This window comes from Astyanax mexicanus, chromosome 23 (genome assembly GCF_023375975.1).
Source record: "Astyanax mexicanus isolate ESR-SI-001 chromosome 23, AstMex3_surface, whole genome shotgun sequence".
Classification (NCBI taxonomy): Eukaryota; Metazoa; Chordata; class Actinopteri; order Characiformes; family Acestrorhamphidae; genus Astyanax; species Astyanax mexicanus.
Window position 1 is genome coordinate 2,732,971 of NC_064430.1, and position 21,632 is coordinate 2,754,602.

General features: G+C 40.6%; 1 protein-coding gene across 1 annotated transcript in view; it reads left to right on the forward strand.

Annotated features, from left to right (window-relative positions):
* si:ch211-186j3.6 (neural-cadherin) overlaps positions 1–21,632 on the forward strand; it is a 488,562-nt gene that overhangs the window by 415,323 nt on the left and 51,607 nt on the right. The window contains exons 26-28 of the mRNA XM_049470897.1: positions 1,006–1,129; positions 8,268–8,448; positions 9,882–10,048. Of these exons, the coding sequence (XP_049326854.1) occupies positions 1,006–1,129; positions 8,268–8,448; positions 9,882–10,048 (472 nt within the window). The remainder of the gene's footprint in view (positions 1–1,005; positions 1,130–8,267; positions 8,449–9,881; positions 10,049–21,632) is intronic.

Here is a 21,632-nt window from a genome sequence, read left to right on the forward strand (position 1 = left end):
ACAGTATTTAATGTTTCCTTGTAAACTATTGACATGATAGCATATTGATTTGGGGATAATTACATTAGGGATTAGGGTTAAAAGGTTGAGCAATTGATTGAGTGCATCCACGGATGAGCAGAAGCGCTCTGGAGACGCTAAGCTCCACTGCTCTGTTTTTAGTGGGTTTTAATACTCATCCAATGGACCTGCTGATTAACTGACCAGCTCACAGCTCAGGGCGGCCGGCGCTTTAGCCCAGTCTGATATAATCTGATCTGTGTACAGCAGAGGTTCCTAAAACTGTGGTACTGGAGCCACTTGTAGTCTTCGAAGCATCCAGAGATGGTACACCAACTAGATTACCTAGATTACCTAGATTACGGATGGGATTAGTGTCTCAGGGGACGTCTGTGTAAAATATTTCACACTTCTACTCTACAGTGATAAAACTCCTGCATCCGGACTGCAATTAAAAAAACAGCAGAATCAGTGAGTTTTTAGGCTTTTTTTTATCGCAGTTCAGTAGCTCCTCCATTTCCACTCACTGTTGAGTTTTTAACGTGGATCTCCGTGGAAACGCACGCACCCAAAGTGTAATTACGGTGGAGACAATACTTAGAGATGTGCATTCGGACGGGACTAAAATTACTTTAAGTTCAGCGAAAAACAGTAGATAATTCAGCCTGTAATTTTCTCAGAGAACGTCAGAGAAAAATACGTACATGGTTGTTCCAGACGGGAATAAAATAAAATCACAGAGGATAAAAACCCCCCATAAAAGACCCCCTAAGAAACATCAAACAAATTTCATCCGGTTAGGGCTTTTGCCAGTAGCTTTAACCATTCTGGTAAAGACAGTGAATAGCTGGTGTACATCAATACTGCTGAACATGTTCCAGTCTGGTTGTATTCTACTGTCAGTAACTTAATGATATGCATGAGTGAACAAATAATTTTGGCAATAGATTGTATTTAAAAAAAATAGTGATATTATTTGTCTGATCTGATCTGATTTGTCCACAGGCATCTGAATGTAACCCAGGTGCTCCAGCTGGGCGGAGTCAATGAAAACCTGCCGTATATTTACCCCCAACTCCAGCACAAGCACTTCACCGGCTGCATCCGCAACCTCGTCGTCGACAGTAAGGTGAGTGATCCATACACAACTCGATTTGTGGTTTCTGAGGCTGGTAACTCTGATGAACTTATCCGGTGCAACAGAGTTCTTGCTCTTCCTTTCCTGGGGTGATCCTGATGAGTGCCAGTCCATCATACTTTTTTTTTTTTTTTTTTTTCCCATTGTATACCAACTCTACCTCTTCACTACTTTACTTTAAATGATTCTCTCAAACGTTAACATTAAGAGACAAGAAATTCAAGTAATTAACTCTTGATGAGTTCAGCACAGCTGTTAACTGAAAGCCTGAATTACAGGTGACTCTATCTTATAAAACTGACTGAGAAAATCCAGCAGAGATGAGTAAAACTGATAATCTAAGACAAATAAAACATATTCTGTTTTGTTTAACACCTTTTGTGCATAGTTTGGGTGATTTTAGTAATAATCTACGATGCCAACTTTTGTTTTAAAGGTTTGTCCAATCTTTTGTCTATTTTGTGCTGTATATAGTCAATAAACATTATATTGTAGTAGTTAGTTAGTTAGTTATTGTGACAAATCCATATTAATTTCTCAGTATCGTTAAACCTCCTAAGACCTGGCGTCCACATGTGTGGACATCACATTTTGTGCGTTGTCTAGACCACAAAAATAAATTTTGCTGTCCAAGCACCTGGTGTCCACTTATGATATTAAGTGTTTTCAAATGAGCCATAATGCTCAAAGGGGGACAATTGTTGTTTCTGCTTTTGTTTTGCTTTTGTTTTGCTGCTGTGTTCAGACACAAAATATGTTTTGCACATCATTACTAATTGCGACTTCATTGTGTTCTATCTAAATATAAAACTAACGTCCACATATGAGGACATCATTTTTCTCAGAAACTACATCATGTAAAAAGATAATTCTTTTTTTTTTGTTTTTACACTAATCAGGTGCCAATTAGCCCAAATAGCAAAGAGAAATAAAAAAATGCATGCCATGCATCTCTTTGGGTCTCTCTCTAGTATGTTAAACAAGATCAAATGTCCATACAAAATTCTATAAAAAAAGATAAAAGCAAAAAAAAGGCATACACCTGATGTCCTATTTTTATTTTTATTTTCAAACCCCTATTTAATGTGGTGTTTGTGCTGCGTTATACAGTAGAGAAGCGTAAACAAGCTTTCACTTTAGATAGTAGAGAATGTAGCTGCACTCACAAGATAAGAATTATTATTATTATATTGATTAGGTGCTGCTATTCAAAACACATTCGTGCAATTGCCTTAAAAAGTACTTTTCTATCTGTTTATGATAAGGTACAATATTAAAAAAGTTCTAGCAGCTAAACAAAAGTCCTATTCAGGAATTCAGAGCAATCTCAGAAGCAATATACATGAAATTGCACTTTGCGAGGCCATTTTTTTTGGGTTGGGTTTTTTTCTTGTTGTTGTTTATATAAAAACAGAGAGAAGCGAGGGGAGGCAAAACAGGACAAAGCGAGAGGAGAACAGCACATATATCAGAATCTAGAGAAAGCTATTTGTCAGAGAATGAGAGCGAGAGTGCAGTCGTTCCTGTTATACAGATTTTTGCACGGCAGAGACTTTTAGCTGCTTTGTAATATAGAGTTCCTGCTTATTCACCCGGCCCGGCTCTTCACCCATAAACACCCCGGCTAAACTACAGCCCCTCCTCACGCCACTCTTCATCTGCACTGAACAGCTCATCCAGTATTTATGTGTTTATGCTTTAAAAAGTCTCACCCAGGCGATTTCACACCTCAGCTCAATGTACAGCACCAGTTTAAAGTCTGAACGCACCTTAAATTCAGTGTATTTTCATTATTTTAAAATGTTCTGCACTGTAGATTCATACTAAAGTCATCCAAACTATGAAGAAAACATTATTTATTATATATTATACAACAGTTAGTTCCGACTTCACAATCTGATTGGTTGAGAAGTGTTCTAGCCGTGATGATATTTGTGATAACATCACGGCCTTCTCACACTAAACCTGTATCACTCCGCCGACGCGTTGCCGAGTAACGGCGTGTACACACAGCACACCCGCAGCAGCGTTAGCTTAGCACAGGCTGTCACTCCGCCGCAGCACACTCGCCCACAGCCCGCAGCGCTGGCTCCTCTTTTTTGAGGAAAAAAGGGAACGAAAATCGCTCGGTTACTGCCGTCTGACAACCAGAACGCTAACCAGCCAGGCTAGGCTAAGCTACGCTAAGTCAATGCTGAGCTAAAGCTAGCTACGCTAACCTAACCACAGTCCAGCCGGCTAGCTAAAACCAACACCACCCAGCAAAACAAGCAGAAATGCTGTAAAAATGCGCAGCGTTCACCTGAAGACGACTCCACGGAGCAGGAGAGGAGAGTATTAGTGTTATTTCACGCTCCTAACGTTACCATCTTCACTTATTCACAATTTTGATTTCAAGCTATCTTTCGTGGTGTTAGTCTGTATGAACCATACACTGTATGTAGTTAAGTTTCAGTTCTGTTACAGTTGTGGTGGAACTACTTTTTGGCGGAAGGCTCAGTCCATATTAAATCATATTCAAACTGAATTTCTTAATGTTCTTTGATTTATTTTCTTTATTCATTTTGTAAAATAAACTGTTGTATAAAAGCAATAGAACACAAGAGGGAGTGTGTTATCATGAATAACATCACGGCTGTGATAATCTACAACCAATCAAAGCCGTGATGTTATTCGTGATAACACACTCCCTCTCGTGTTCTATTGCTTAATCTCATTATATTAAAAATGTTAAACCAGAATATGCTTTATATTTTGCATTCGTCAAAGTAGCATCTTTTGCTTAGATATTACAGTTTTGAACCTCTCTGCTGGATTTTCTCAGTCAGTTTTATGAGGTTGAGTCTCCTGGAATTCAGGCTTTCAGTTAACAGCTGTGCTGAACTCATCAAGAGTTAATTACTTGAATTTCTTGTCTCTTAATAAAGTGTTTGAGAGCATCAGTTAAAGTAAAGTAGTGAAGAGGTAGAGTTACAGGTATACAGTGCATAGTGAATATTTGAGTAATGCTCTAATCCAGATTATGAGAAGAAACAACTACTCAACTAAGTAAAGAAAAAAATAAGCATGTCTTTAATGTATTATGCATTGTTATTAATCTGTATTAAAAAGTTTATAATGCTTTATAAGGTGCATTATAATGTATGTTTATTATAGTATGTTTATAAAGTCTAATAGAGTGTTAGTGTAATAAGTAGTATAGTATCAGTTCTTCAGTTCTGCTCGAGGGACGTCAGGGTTTTTTTGGGCGGTTGACGAGGTGCACGGCGCAGTCCGTGTCTCGCTGCTTCAGGGCGCTAACGGTCCTTGACGCTAAAACGTTGCTGGTGCCGGCCGGCCCGCGGCGGAGGCATGCAAGATTCATGCGCTGCAGAAGTGCAGCGGCGGCGTGTAAACTGCGGTGAACCTGCTGAAGCATGAAACAGGCTGGAGCAGCGGGCGGGTCAGAGAGTCGGGTTCTGACTCTAATCTCACTTCTATTTCTGAATCCACTCTTCCTCTTCACCTTCACCGCAGCTCTGCAGGACGTCTCGCTCACCGTCCTGCTGCTCTAAACTGCAGGGAGGAAGAGTCCTGTGTCTTCATATTGCTTTTAGGCTGAGAAACTTCAGACCAAGGGGTCTTTAGAACCAGTTCTTATTTAAAAAGAGCCATACTAGACAGATTAGTGATAATTGATTAGCAACACCTTAGCGACCACTGGTAATACCTTGGAAACTGTTTAACAACACCTTAGCAACCACCACAAATATGATCACAACCTTTTTAACAGCAGATTAGCTACTACCTGGCAACACTTTGGCAAACACTTCAGCTATGATAGCAACTGCCCAGCAGCCAATTAGCCACAACTCTGCAACCACCTGTAACTCCTTGGCATCCGTTTTAGATATGATAGCAACTGCCCAGCAACCGATAAGTAACACCTTAGCAACCACCTGTAACACCTTGGCAACTGCCTAGCACACACCACAGATATGATCACAACCTCTAAACAACACCTTAGAAAATGCCCGGCAACCAACTAGCAACACCTTAGCAACCACTTGTAATATCTCGGCAACCATTTTAGATATGTTGGCAATTGCACAGCAACCAATTAGCAACACCTTAGGGACCACCTGTAACACCTTGGCAACCGTTTTAGATGTGATAGCAACTGCACAGCAACTTTATAGCAACACCTAAGCAACCACCTGTAACACCTTATCAGCTCCCTAGCACACACCACAGATATGATCACCACCTCTAAACAACACCTTACCAACTGCCTAGCAACCAGTTAGCAAAATCTTAGCAACCACTTGTTTTTACCATTTTAGATATGATATCAACTGCCCAGTCAGATTCTCTGATTTTACTATTTATAGGTATATGAATATTGTTGTTTTATTCTATAAACTACAGACAACATTTCTCCCAAATTCCAAATAAAAATATTGTTATTTAGAGCATTTATTTACAGAAATAAACATATTCAAAATATTTTAAGAGTTCAGAAATCAATATTTGGTGGAATAACCCTGGTGGTTTTTAATCACAGTTTTTTTTTTATGCATCTTGGCATCATGTTCTCCTCCACCAGTCTTACACACTGCTTTTGGATAACTTTATGCTGCTTTACTCCTGGTGTAAAAATTCAAGCAGTTCAGTTTGGTGGTTTGATGGTTTGTGATCATCCATCTTCCTCTTGATTATATTCCAGAGGTTTTTAATTTGGTAAAATCAAAGAAACTCAGCATTTTTAACTGGTTTCTTATTCTTTTTTTTCCCCAAAGCTGTATATTATCATCTTAATTTTGTTGTAATGAACGTGGATATTTGGGATCGAACCCCAGCTTCCCGTTCCATTTCGGTGTGCCCTTTTTCCTGGAAGCTGGTACCAGTGAACAGGAAGCCCTGATATAAAAATGAAGATTGGACGTCTTAATCGCTGCTCTGGGCTTAATGCTCTCATCTCTTCAAGGTTCCCTCGTTCTTTCTTTCTTTCTGACCCTCAGTCCGGCTCGTTTATGTCCCCGCGGCTCGTCCGCCTCCGCCCACCACCGACACCATCACCAGCGAGGAGGACGACATAACGAGCGGCTCGTAAACTGAAGGAAGGGCACTTTACTCCTCTACCTTTATTCTTCTCAAGGCTACGCTATACCTCCCTTCTTCAGGCTGTGTTTATAGAGCAGCTCTCATCATGTGTGTTATCTGTTTGCTAGTGTGAACAAACATTACTTTCAATTGATATGTGGTGTTGAAATTTGATACATATCCAGTAGCGATGCTTTGGAAAGTTTTTTTAAGTTTTATTAAGTTTTATTTATGTATTATTATTATTTATTTATTTATTGCCATATTGAAATAACCTTTTCATTTTTAATTTTCCTTAAAGGTCCTGTCAGTACACTGGATTTAGTGGATTTCTTATTGGTTGGACCTAATGAAATTAAATGGCAAAAATAAAGTCGAAAAATATTGGATTGAAAATATAACTTTCGGCCTTAGGGCAGGGGTGTCTAAACTTTTTTTGTTGGGGGCCGGAAGGAGAAATATATTTGAAGTCACGGCCACACTCTGTAATAAAACATATAATGAAATATACCACTTTAAATAATACAAAAAAAATATTTTTTCCTGATTAATTTCATTTACACACCATTTTACTTGACTAACTGTCTTTATCTTTGACAGTGTTGTGTAAACTATGATTTTTCAAATAGATTTTTCTGTGCTAGAAATGCGCACCCTCTCCACTTTTAGACTCTTTGGCCCGTTTTTCTGCGCTAGAAGTGCGCACTCTCTCCACTTTTACTTTCTTTGGCCTGTTTTTCTGCACTAGAAATGCACACCCTCTCCACTTTTAGACTCTTTGGCCCGTTTTTCTGCGCTAGAAGTGCGCACTCTCTCCACTTTTACTTTCTTTGGCCTGTTTTTCTGCACTAGAAATGCACACCCTCTCCACTTTTAGACACTCTGGCCCGTTTTTCTGCGCTAGAAGTGCGCACTCTCTCCACTTTTACTTTCTTTGGCCCGTTTGTCTGGGCTAGAAATGCGCACTCTCTCCGCTTTTAGACTCTTTGGCCCGTTTTTCTGCGCTAGAAATGCGCACCCTCTCCACTTTTACTTTCTTTGGCCCGTTTTTCTGAGCTAGAAATGCGCACCCTCTCCGCTTTTTTTACTCTTTTGCCACGTTTTTTTGCGCTAGAAATGCGCACCCTCTCCGCTTTTAGACTCTTTTGCCCCGTTTTTCTGCTCTAGAAATGCGCACCCTCTCCGACTCTTTGGCCCGTTTCTGGCACCTAGCGTTCAAACTTTGAATCTCACATTATAAAAACCTGCTTAACAGCGGGCCAACTATTTCTAAAATACCTCGCAGGCCGCTCCAAAAAAGGAAACTTTTCTGTGTCTGGGTTTGCAAAAGCTTTGCCTTTATTCTGATGTGTCATATCACAGTGTGCTTTGTTACAAGACTTAAGAGGCTTTTATTGTTATCACTGTTAACATGGAACAACAATACAATATAGACACCAACTACAAATGTGCGACAGAGTTTACAGTACCCTCACTCCAGTTCTATCACAGTGTGCTATATATGAATATATGAGGATATACTGATGGAAAAAAAAAGTAGTGCTGTAAGTGAAGATGCCATGTTACAAAGTGAACCAATCATGCAACCCTATACGCCGCACAAGGAACGGATAGCTTCCACACTTATTCTTGGGGAGTCCTCCTTTATTCTGTTTTATTGTGTATTGCTCATTGTCTTAACTTTTCTCAACCGTCGGTTTTCTGTTTATAGGTGCGCAAAAGCTTGGTCAGTTTGCTGCTTTCTAATATTTTATCTGGATATAAGTTTAACACTACAAGTGTGCGACAGAGTTTACAGTACCCTCGCTCCAGTTCTATCACATTATGCTTTAGGATGATCTACTGATCGAAAAAGAAGTACAGCCATACATGGACATGTTTTCTTATAATATAAACCAAACATTCGACCCTACACGCAGCACAGGGAGCGGATAGCTTCCACATCTGCAGTGAAACCAACAGCACCAGAGTTCCCTTGAGGTGAAGGCTGACTACCCCAGACTACCGATTTTTTATTTTAATTTATTTATCTGTTATTTATCCTCAGCTGTACGATCTGGGCTCTCCGGCCGATGCCTCCGGCAGCAGCCCCGGCTGCCTGATGACCGACAGCAGCTGCGTGAACATGGGCTTCCCTTCCTGCGGCACCAGGGGGCGCTGCCACGGCGAGTGGGGCTCCTTCAGCTGCCAGTGCATCGCCGGGTACAGCGGGCATCAGTGCGAACAAGGTAGGCCGGGCCGGCGGGCGCTCACGCTGACACATGCTGGCACACGTACGCCTCCGGAGCCGGCGGGCGCTCACGCTGGCACGGGCGGTTACGGGCGGCCGTGCCGGGGGCTGAGGGTACTGAAGGCTGCGGGTGAATGGGAGCGTAAATCGATGAGGAGAGCGTGAGCAGGACTGTGGATGTCAACAGAAGGCTGTTTTACTGCAGGAGTTGATACAGTGGCTTTCAGTGAGCTGTGTGTGGGCGGGGAAAGTGTTAGCAGCCAGCGCCACGCTTTCACAGAAACACAAGTCTGGCACAGATTTGAAGGATCGGGAGCCGTTAGGAGACGCTACAGTGGGTTGTGTTTATTTAACACCCAGAGAACATCCTGTCAGGAAACAGCACAGTTCCTGTGTTTACTCAGGTTCACTGCTGTTTGAAAGTTTAGAATCATCTCTCGGATTATTATCTCTCGGAGTTCTGCTGTATTCTGGAGTACCGTATTTTACGCATTATAAGGCGCACTATCAGTGAACGTATATTCATACATACGCTGCACCGGATTATCAGGCGCATTTTAGGGAACAATAGTAAGGAAGTGTGTCGCCATGTTTCTCTTCTAAAGGGGAAGTTGGGAAAAGGGCCTAAGTAAACAAAACTGTAATTCTTAAGAAAAAAAAAACAAACTACATTTTACTTTTAAAGCCAAATGAGTGCTGGATGTTAATCTACACAGATTTAACAGCATGGTTAGCAGCAGTGCTAGACCAAGACTAGACTGGTAAGCTAGGGCGCTATCAGAATTTCTGGTGTTGAATGAATGGTTGGTTTGGATTGGTTTAGAATTGCAGTAGACTTGTTTAGTTTAGGTTCATTTGTTTTAGTTTAATTTGGTTAGGAATAGTTTTGGCTTGGCTTGGTCTGGTGTTGATTGGTTGGTTTTGGATTGCCTGGTCTAGGTTAGGTTAGTTTAGTTTGGTTTAATTTGGTTTAATTTTGTTTACTTAGGCTTGTATGGTTGCTTTGGTTTAGTTTGCTTTGGATTTGGCTTACAGTGGTTTGATTTAGGTGTTTTGTTTGTTTTGTTCAGTTTGTTTAGTTTAGTTTAGTTTGGTCTGGTTTGGTTTTGGCTTGGTCAGGTGTATTGTGGTTGGTTTGGCTTGGATTTGCATTGGTTTGTTTTGGGTTTGGTTAATATTGCTTTTTGTTGTTTAGTTCAGTTTGGTTTAGCTGTTCAATTTAACACAGAGCAATGGCATGGAATCTTAACATTGGTCCTGGTGTAAGTATTTTACACAAATATAACTTTGGGTTTTCCATGTTAGTCAATTTCTGAAGTTACTCAATTTCTGAATTGTCATCAAAATCATAAATATCAATACATATCATAAATTTCTTCCTTGTTTTCCGGTGGAGTGCTAATGTTGTATATGTGTTTGTGTGATTAACAGAGGTTCCGGAGTATTCTTTCGATGGGCGGAGTCACGTGCATTACCAGATCTCCGGCCCACTCCCACCCAGACACATGCAGGTTCAGGTTCTGATCCGAACCCGCAAACACAGCAGCTCCATCCTCAGCCTGCTGTCCTCACAACAGAGCGAATACCTCAGACTGGAGGTGAGGAGAATCTCTCACTACCTCTCTCTCTCTCTCTCTCACACTATCTCTCTTTCTCCATCTCTCTCTCTCAGTTCAGTAAAGTAATTAGATATTAGAAAATAATAGCAATAATAAATAAAATAAATAAACATGCAAATTAGAGAGACAAATAATAGTAAGTATTATATTATATTATTATAGTATATTATGATGTAACATTGATAATCAATATATCAATATAATATTAATAATAACAGTAGAGACATTAGTAATGATTGGCGCATGGTCTCTCTTTCTCTCTCTCTCGCTCTCTCTTTCTCTCTCTTACTCACTCTCTCTATCTATTTCTCTCAATCTTTTTTCACACTCTCCCGATCTCTCTCTCTGTCATTCTGTACCTCTCAGTCACACTATCTCTCTCTCTCTCTCTCTCTCTCTCTCTCTCTCTCTCTCTCACTCACACACACACTCTTTCCTTCTCTTTCTCCAACACACTCTCTCTCTCTTTCTCTTTCTCTCTCTTTCTCTCTCTCTCTCTCTTTCTCTCTGTTATTGTTTGAGTTCTTCATGCTGTTATTCTGCTCTCTGCATCTCTGTCTGCTTCATCAGCTTCTCTGAATGTCCAGATTCACTGACTGACTGATCGGTGTCGTGTGTGTGTGTGTGTGTGTGTGTGTGTGTGTGTAAATGAGTGTGATGTTTCATGCTGGACTGTTCCTGTCCTCCTCTTGTTCTCTCCATCACCCACAGCAGCGTAATCACAGGGTTTGAGGAGCTTTAATTGGTGAGACATAAAAATGATTTGTTCAGCAGCGCTGGCCCATCTGCTGGACCCTGCAGACTCGGGCCCAGCAGCACCACAGTGTGTGTGTGTGTGTGTGTGTGTGTGTGTGTGTGTGTGTGTGTGTGTGTGTTTAATCACAGGGCATTAGTATGCTTTTTCTAGATGAGTGATGCGCCTGGAGTCGCTCGGGTTTCATCAGATTTTATTTTTGTCGCTGTTTTTTTGTTTCTCCGTTTGTCAAACACCTGCCTCAGGATCACGGTGCTGTCTCTCTCCATTTTTCTATTTATTCTGTATTTCAGAATCTCTAAAACAGCTTTGAAAACCTGTGTATCATGGTCAGACCTTCCACAGGGACAGAAAAAAGAGTATAGGGACATATAGGCTAGTATAGGATAGTATAGAAAAGTATAGGCTAATGTGGGGTAGTATTGTGTAGTATAGAGAGTATATTATATTGGAAATATATAGTAGTGTAGGGTGGTATAATGTCATATAGGGTAGTAGACAGTATTAAATGGTATAGGAGAGTATGGTGTAGTATAAAATAAGGAGTATAGTGTAATGCGGGATACTATAAGATACTATATATGTATATATTTGCTCATTGAGCTCCATTGGCTACCAGTTGATGCTCGCATCAAATTCAAAACTCTTACAATCGCCTACAAGGTGATGACAGAACAGGCTCCTTCCTACCTGCACTCGCTCCTGAAGCCTTACGCTACCTCCCGGCCGCTGCGCTCCTCCAATGAACGTCGCCTCGCTTTGCCAAACATTCACACAAAGCAATCCAGACTGTTCTCATACAGAGTTCCCCAATGGTGGAACAAACTACCTTCCACTACCAGATCAGGAGAATCTCTCGCTATCTTTAATAAACTCCTGAAGACTGAGCTCTTCAAAGAGCACTTACTCTCCTAACACCTCTAACTAACTACCTTCTACTACCAGATCAGGAGAATCTCTCACTATCTTTAATAAACTCCTGAAGACAGAGCTCTTCAAAGAGCACTTACTCTCCTAACACCTCTAACTAACTACCTTCTACTACCAGATCAGGAGAATCTCTCGCTATCTTTAATAAACTCCTGAAGACAGAGCTCTTCAAAGAGCACTTACTCTCCTAACACCTCTAACTACCTTCTACTACCAGATCAGGAGAATCTCTCGCTATCTTTAAGAAACTCCTGAAGACAGAGCTCTTCAAAGAGCTCTTACTCTCCTAACACCTCTAACACACTAACTACTTCTAACCTCATTTCCTTCTTCCTCTCCTTCACTCCTCTATCCTATTATTCCCCTTTGTCCTCCTTTTATCCCTATCCAAAGATGTTTTTCCTTTAAACTTATTTTACATTGTACTTGACTATTGTAAGTCGCTTTGGACAAAAGCGTCTGCCAAATGTAATGTAATGTAATGTAATGTATAGTGAGTATATAGTATAGGGAATATGTATAGTAGTAAAATGTTATTTAGGGTAATATAGGGTAGTAGACAGTATAGAACAGTGTGGGGCAGTATAGAATAAGGAGCGTAGTTTATTGTAGGATAGTACTTTATTAGAAAATATCAAGCATGTAGTAGTACAGGGGGTATAGAGTAATTTAGAGATAATGAGATATGTAAAGTGGTATATAACAGTATAGTGAGCATATAGTAGTATAGATAATATAGAGTACTGTAGGGAGTATAATAATGAAGTAAGTAGTATAGTGAGTATAGAGGAGTGTAGAGCAATATAGTATAAAGCCAGAAGGTAACATAGACCCAGAGGCACCTAGAAACATTAATATCCATCCACTCCGTCTTGGACATTTGCAGAAAGTATAGGGTAATTAGGGTAGTGTAGGGTATTATAGGGTATTATAGCTTAATGCAGTGAGTAAAGGATATTGTTGGGTGTGTGTAGTAGTATAAAGGTGTGTAGGGAATGTAGGCTAGTGTAAGCTGTTGTAAGGTAGTATAGGGTGTGTATACGGAAGTGTTGGGACTGTAGGGTTGTGTAAGGTGAAATAGGGTAGTATATGGTAGTATAGTGTGCAAAGGGCAGTGCAGGGTGTATAGGGGAGTAGTAAAGAGCAGTATAAGGAGGTATGAGGACTGAAGGGTTGTGGGGAAGTATATGTTGTTGTAGGGTAGTATAGGATGATGTAGGATAGGTTATGTTGTAGGGTAGTATAGGTTATTGGTTTGTAAAGTGTCTGTAGGGTAGTGATAAAGTGTAGAGTAGTATAAAGGGCTGTATAAACTATATGATAGTATAGGGTCATACAGGGAAGTATAGGGTGTTGTAGGGTCATATGGGTTATTGTAGGATGTCGTACGGTTGCATGGTGTGCTGAATGGTAGCATAGTGTGCTGTAGGGTAGTATAAGATGTTGTAGGGTAGTATTGGAGGTTACAGGCTAGTATAGGGTCTTGTAGGATAGTATAGAATATTACAGCTTAGTATAGCGAGTATAGTTTAGTGTAGGGTGTATATACAGTAGTAGTGTAGAGAAGTATAATGGAGTTTATGAACTATAGGGTAGTGTATAGGGTGCCGTAGGGTTGTATAGGGTGTTATAGGGCTGTATAGGATGTTATGATGTAGTATAGGCTGTTTTAGAGTAATATAGGGTATTGTAGAATGTCATAGGGTCGTATAGTGTGCTGTAGGGTAATATAAGATGTTGTAGGGTAGTATAGGAGGTTACAGGCTAGTATAGGGTCTTGTAGGATAGTATATAATATTACAGCTTAGTATAGTGTAGTGTAGGGTGTATATACAGTAGTACTGTAGAGTAGTATGGGAGTAAGGGAGTTTATGAACTATAGGGTAGTGTATATTTTATTATAGGAATGTATAGGGTGATGTAAGGTATTAAAGGGAGGTATATAGAGTATATGGTTGTATAGGGTAGTAAGGGTACTATGTTCTGCACCTCATTCTAACGTAAAAAAAAGAAAATTGCATGAGAATTTACACACTCTCTCTCTCTCTCTCTTTCTGTGTATTGATGTATTTGCGGGATGTATTGTGAGATATATGGTACGGTATATTCTCTGCGGTGGCAGCAGCTACGGATTTCATTACCGCTCCACATTGTGACTCCTGTAAAGCTCCTCCGATTTCTCTTTTATTAAGCTTCCTGCTGCGATGCTGTGGGTGATAGCGCTCTCATCATATATGCAGAAAGGGCCGTCTCTCCTACTGCTCTGCTGTCAATTACCCCGGCAACTCCGCTAATTGATGCGATGCGCCGCCGTCTATTTAGCGTTCGCTGATCTATTGGATTAAACCGCAGAGGCTCAGCAAGTAATTCCAGCAAGGTGCAGCAGCATTACTCATACCTGAATCAGGAGCAGCAAAACAAATAACATAACAGGGGCTTTTTTGTAGAAGCTGATGGTTCATGCTGAGATTTGAAGAGTGAGCTTTATAATTGTGTTGATTTTGCTCGTTAAGAACACTGAAGAGTGTCTGGATATGAGCCCAAACACTTTTTGTTGTATTAACGATGGCTGTGCGTTTCTGAATACCTTTTACTACGTGTGACGTCCAGCAGGTTTTAAAATATTTAAAAAATATGTGAAATATGTTCCATCTCCAAATTGTTTGGTGCTTAGCACCCATTAAATATAACAATAATACCGATACACTTGTAACACCTATTAACCTTCAACAAAGTATACCACAGCAACCACCTGAGATAAGGTAGCAACTCCCTAGCAACCACTAAGCTGTTGCCTAAAATAGTACATCGCTAATCTGCAAAAAACTCATATGCAACAATTTTCCCAACTCTGAAACACCACATCAACCATGTAGAGCAACCTTCAAGCAGCATCGTATCTACTGCCCACCAGAGCAACCACCTTGGTAGCCACCTATCCACCACAATTTGGGTTACAATAGCAACACCACATCCTCCAATTAGCAACAGCAAAAGGTTTTCAACACCATAGCAACCATTTAGTGCAACCAGACATTTCTAGCATCCCTTTATCTACTGTACACCACACCAACCACCTTGGGATACCCTAATGCCCGGTATGCCCGGTATCCCTCCTCCGAAGGCGTCGCTTTCTCCTCGTTCGCTCCTCTCACTGAGAACGAGACACTGGCTCTCCTAACGCGTAGCCGTCCTACTACGTGTCCACTTGACCCGATTCCTTCAGACCTTCTGCAAACCATTGCACCTGCAATCATTCCGGCTATCACTCACACGATCAATGCCTCTTTAACTTCTGGTGTGTTCCCGACTGCTTTTAAACAAGCACAGGTCACACCACTGCTTAAAAAGCCTTCTCTCAACCCCGCCCAGGTTGATAACTACAGACCGGTCTCACTACTGCCTTTTCTTTCTAAAACATTAGAAAGAGCAGCTCTCAATCAAGTCTCTGCCTTCCTCACCCAAAATGACCTCCTGGACCAGAACCAATCTGGTTTCAAGAAAGGGCACTCTACCGAGACGGCTCTGTTGTCTGTGACTGAAGCGTTGAAAACTGCCAGAGCTGCAGGTCAGTCCTCAGTGCTCATTCTGCTGGACCTCTCGGCTGCTTTCGACACAGTCAACCACGACTTCCTCCTAACTATACTCTCAAACATGGGGATCGCAGACAATGCGCTGTCATGGTTCAGATCATACCTCACTGGGCGCTCGTTCAGGGTGTCATGGCAAGGACGGCTGTCCCCAGCCCACTCGTTACCCACTGGGGTTCCCCAGGGTTCGGTACTGGGACCTCTTCTCTTCTCAATATACACCACCTCTCTAGGTCGGGTTATCCGCTCACATGGTTTTTCCTACCACTGCTTTGCTGACGACACTCAGCTATACCTGTCGTTCTCACCAGATGATCACTCAATCTCTGCACGGATATCACAGTGTCTCTCAGACATATCCGCATGGATGAAGGAGCATCACCTTCAATTAAATCTCTCAAAGACTGAACTTCTGGTTATACCAGCAAAACCTTCTATTCAACACAACTTTGCCATAACCATCGACTCTCTCTCTCTCTCACCGACAAAGGTTGCTAGGAACCTGGGTGTTCTGGTTGATGACCAACTCTCCTTCACGCACCATGTGGCCTCAGTTGCTCGATCCTGCCGCTTTGCGCTTTACAACATCGGAAAAATTCAACCGTTTCTGACGCAACAGGCCACCCAACTCCTGGTACAAGCGGTCGTCATCTCACGCCTCAACTACTGCAATGCCCTGCTAACTGGCCTCCTGGCCTGTGTAATAAAACCACTCCAGATGATTCAGAATGCAGCAGCACGTCTGGTCTTCAACCAACCAAAACGGGCACATGTCACCCCGCTGCTCATTGAGCTCCATTGGCTACCAGTTGATGCTCGCATCAAATTCAAAGTGCTTACAATCGCCTACAAGGTGATGACAGAACAGGCTCCTTCCTCCCTGCACTCGCTCCTGAAGGCTTACGCTACCTCCCGGCCGCTGCGCTCCTCCAATGAACGTCGCCTCGCTTTGCCAAACAAACATTCACACAAAGCAATCCAGACTGTTCTCATACAGAGTTACCCAATGGTGGAACAAACTACCTTCCACTACCAGATCAGGAGAATCTCTCGCTATCTTTAATAAACTCCTGAAGACTGAGCTCTACAAAGAGCACTTACTCTCCTAACACCTCTAACACACTAACTACTTCTAACCTCATCTCCTTCTTCCTCTTCTCTACTCCTCTATCCCATTATTTCCCTCTGACCTCCTTAAGGCCCTATCTATAGATGTTTTATTTTTAACTTCTATTATTTTTGTACTTAACCTCTTCTATTATTTGCACTTCAATATTGTAAGTCGCTTTGGACAAAAGCGTCTGCCAAATGTAATGTAATGTAATGTAAAGTACCACTTATTAATGCCGTAGCAGCCACATGTCCGCCACTTAGAAGATACATAGCAACACTCTGAGTTACAATAGCAACACCATAACGTCCACTCAGCAACCCATTAGAGACTGCCTAGCAACAAGATTTAGCAACAAAATTTCAACACCATGGGATAATCTACAAACCCTTTATTGACACCATAGCAGCCACCTGTCCACCGCTTCGGAAAAAAACACAGCAACAATCTAGGTTATAATAGCAACACTATAAATCCTACTTAGCAATTGCTTAGAGACTGCCTAGCAACACCATAGCAACACCGTGGGATACCCCTGCAACCCCTTATTGACACCATAGCAGCCACCTGTCCACCACTTAGGAAAAAAAAGCATAGCAAAAATCTGGGTTACAATAGCAACCACTTAGAGACCGATTAGCAACAAATGTTCAACATCATAGCAACACCCTAGTCTAACCCAGCAATCGCTGATTGATGCCATAGCATCCACCTATCCGTCACTTGAAAAAAAACAAAAAAACATAACAAAACATAAAAAACAAAAAAACATATCTGTGTTACAATAGCAACCGCTTAGAGACAAATGCTCAACACCATAGCAACACCCAGGAATACTCTAGCAACCCCTTATTGGCGCCATAGCAGAAATAACACTTAACAGAGTTAGAAATAGCAGAAATGAACGATTAAAATAGATCACTCTGTATGTATTAAATCTATATAATATTTGAGTTTCATGTTTTTGAACTGAATTACCAAAATAAAGTAACTTTTCAACAGTAGAATGATTTTTTGAGATGCACTAGTATAAAATAGGTATTTTCTGTTATTTATTAAACACTCAGCTTCATGTTCTCACTGATTGTCTCTGGTTGTACGGTTTTGTTGTTGATGTTGTTTGTTATTGTCGGAAAGACAGAAACACTACAGATTTGATAAGAAGGTTCTGGTATTGATGAGGACGGGGAGATGAGTCTCGGTAGGAGTCGGGCTTTAAGCCGAAACTAACTTTTTTCAGTGTCTGTTGTTGTTTGTCAGTAAAAGAATGAATATACCAGGTCGGGCTGTATCGATTATTTTGTGCTGAAAAATAGAATAAACTCTATATTACTGCTAGAAAACAACCCTGCAAAACCTTTGGGTAACGCTTCCTAAAAATCCTGTATTCATAATGCATTGTATAGCCAACATAATACCTTATACTGAGTGTCATAAGTTTATATATCATCTCATAAGTTCTTAAATGTAAAGTACAAGTTTGTTACTTTCTAAAGAGAAGTTGCATCATTCCTTATAATATTGGTTATAGCACATAGTATAAAACGGGCGTGGTGGTCTGGTTATGAAATGAGGTGTGTTCAGGTAAGTTCTCCTGCTGAGAAGCGTTTGTTGGGCACGTCCAGGTAGCTGCATTCATAAAATAGCAATCCGCCAAAGTCAGAGCGCACCTGACTCTTAAAGAGAATTTTGAGCAAGTGACACTTTTTTTTTTCCCCATGCATAAAATTAACCACACTAATGATTAATTAAGATAATTACTACAAGGTGTACTTTTCCCGTTGTTGCGATAGCAAAGACACACTGACACGCACTAAAATTGCCAAAATAGCACCCAGTGTGTGGTCATCATGTGGAGCCCATTGACTTTTTTATTTATAATTATTTTTTTATTTATTTTATTATTTATGTTTTAATAATTCATTGCTTACCGATAAAATAATATGTTTTATCTCAATTATTTTTGGGACAAAATACCATGCAAATAGCCAATAAAGTCTATATAGCTAGAGTCTGAATGTAAAGCTGTGTAGTCAGTGTAAAGCAGCATTAAGTTATCAAAAAGCAGTGTGTAAGACTGGTGGAAGAGAACATGATGCCAAGATGCATGAAAAAAAACTGTGACTAAAAACCACCAGGGTTATTCCACCAAATATTGATTTCTGTAATATAGAACTTTATGAATATGAACTTGTTTTCTTTCTTTGCATTATTTGTGGTCTGAAAACTCTGCTTTTTCTTCTTGTTATTTATACTATATTATATTTTCTTCACATAAATGCTCTAAATGACTATTTTTATTTGGGATAATTTGGGAGAAATGTTGTCTGTAGTTTATAGAATAAAACAACAATGTTCAATTTTACTCAAATATGTACATGGGTTGGAGAATGAAACTGAAACACCTGGTTTTAGAGCACAATAATGTATTGTGGTGACGGACAGTTCTGGTGGAAACAGGAGAGTTGAGGTGCACATTGAATTCTGTCGTGATTTGATCAGCCGTGGTTTTATGTTTTTTGGATACAATCCGGGTTATCACCCGAACATCCCTTTCAGACAGCTTCCTCTTACAGCGTCCACAGTTAATCCTGTTGAATGTGGTTGGTCCTTCTTGGTGGTATGCTGACGTTACCCTGGATACCGTGACTCTTGATGCATCACAAAGACTTGCTGTCTTGGTCACAGATGCTCCAGCAAGACGTGCACCAACAATTTGTCCTCTTTTTAACTCTGGTATGTCCCCCATAATGTTGTGTGCATTACAGTATTTAGAGTAGAACTGTGCTCTTACCCTGCTAATTGAACCTTCACACTCTGCTCTTAGTGGTGCAATGTGCAATTAATGAAGATTGAACACTAGGCTGCTCCAATTTAGACATGAAACCTCCAACACTAAAATGTCCAACCCCTGTAGCTATAAATAGCAAAATCGAAAAACTGATTCAGAAATTGAAGTGATTTCTTATTTTTTCCAGGGCTGTATATATAAATATAGGCTCGGATGTTCAAAGTCGACCCAGGAGGTTTTGTATCTGGACCCAGCAGGTCTGAAGCTCTATAAGCCACTGAGCCGTGATCCACCGGCCTCATTAAAGCCCTGCACCTGTTTACACGGCGTACCTGCGTCTGGCAGCTCTGTGCAGGGAAGCTGGGTAGCGAGGGCTGTGGTGAGGGTAGGGGGCGTCGGCGGGGTGGCGCTGGGGGGTCGGCGAGGTATCGTCGGGGTGTCGGCGGGGTTTCACCGGGCTGCAATGATCCAGATGAGCCCTCTCTACCACCCAGGGTGAGGGAGCAATCACGCGCAAGTTCATCTTTAATTGAGGAGAAAATCAGGACCCCAAGGAGCATGCGGTGAGCCTGGTTTAGAAAAAAGGAAAAACTTAATAAATAAAAAAACAGCAAGCAAGCAGGCCTTCGCTCGCGGTGCTGAGGGCTGAATATATATATATATATATATATATATATATATATATATATATATATATATATATATATATATATATAGTAATGCTGTAATTAATAGTTCATTAGTAGACCTTGAAGTCGGAGCCCCCGCTCTACAGACAGAGCCCCGAGGAAGGCTGACAAAAGCTTGTTTGTGTGTTTTCTCACGCCTCTCGCACAACAGGAAAGGCGAGCATCCAAGGCGCGAGAGCAAGGGAGCGAGCGTGAGGAGGTGAGGGGTTCAGAGAGGTCGGCCTTGTTTATTTGTATTGTTGTTTCGCGGCCTTTCATTAGTTTGTTTTATTTTAATGGGAGGAAACCTGAACGCCTCCCGGCGCGGCTGCTCTCCGCATCACGTCACGACAATAAAAAGGCCAGGGTTTAAAACACGGCGGCTAAATTATGCTCACTGGGACTCGTGCGAGAAGCGTGCGAAACAGGCATGAAGGCTGAGATGCTCTTAAAGAGATGCTCTAATAAAAAACACACAGACACTCACAGAGAGAGACATGGAGACACTTATATACACTGTAAGCACACTGTTACACACCTTTCTCTGCTTGGTAAATTGCTTTTTCCTTGTGTTAATAAGAGTCACTCTGAAGGGTGACGCTCCTGTTGAACACAGACATTTCTTTATGTCTGAAAATACGTGTGTAGTGCATATTTACTACAATGCTTAACGCTTAAACTTTAACTATTTCTACTATATTACAGGTACAACTTTAGGTGAGCTGTCAAATATGCACCGAGCATCATGCAGCTTGATTCAGGGCTTTGCTATCGTAACGACTGGAAAAGTACACCTTGCGTGACTCCCAAAAATAATTGTGATAAAACATATTACTGTAATTTTGATTTTACGCACAGAAATAGCATATATATATATATATATATATATATATATATATATATATATATATATATATATATATATATATACAATAAGATATTACTTCAGTTTCTGAATCAGTTTCTCTGATTTTGCTATTTATAGGTTTATGTTTGAGTAAAATGAACATTGTTGTTTTATTCTATAAACTACAGACAACATTTCTCCCAAATTCCAAATAAATTTGGAAAATGAGAAATGGCTGAAATAACAAAATAAAAATCATAGAGTTTTAAGAGTTCAGAAATCGATATTTAGTGGAATAACCCTGTTTGGTTTTTAATCACATTTTTTTTTTTCTTTTTTTTTTTTTTTTCTTTTTAATGCATCTTGGCATCATGTTCTCCTCCAACAGTCTTACACACTGCTTTTGGATAACTTTATTCCTTTACTCCTGGTGCAAAAAATTCAAGCAGTTCAGTTTGGTGGTTTGATGGCTTGTGATCATCCATCTTCCTCTTGATTATATTCCGGAGGTTTTCAATTTGGTAAAATTAAAGGAACTCATCATTTTTTTAAGTAGTCTTATTTTTTTCCAGAGCTGTATATAAGCAATTCATTAATACAATGAAAATTATAGAAAAAATGTCAATTGGCCCATGATGAGAAACACACATTGGGTGCTATTTTAGCTGTCCATAGGTGAGATTTAGTGCGTCAGTGTGTCTTTGCTATCGTAACAACGATTACTATTTCTATCGTTGCTCATCATTCCCTGAAAATTCACTGCCAAGATAGTGATGAACGTCTAAATATAATCTAGACAGAAGTCAACAGTCAGTCAGTGGAGCTCCTGTGTTTTCTGTTACCAAGATAAACAAGCAAAACTCCAGACCACC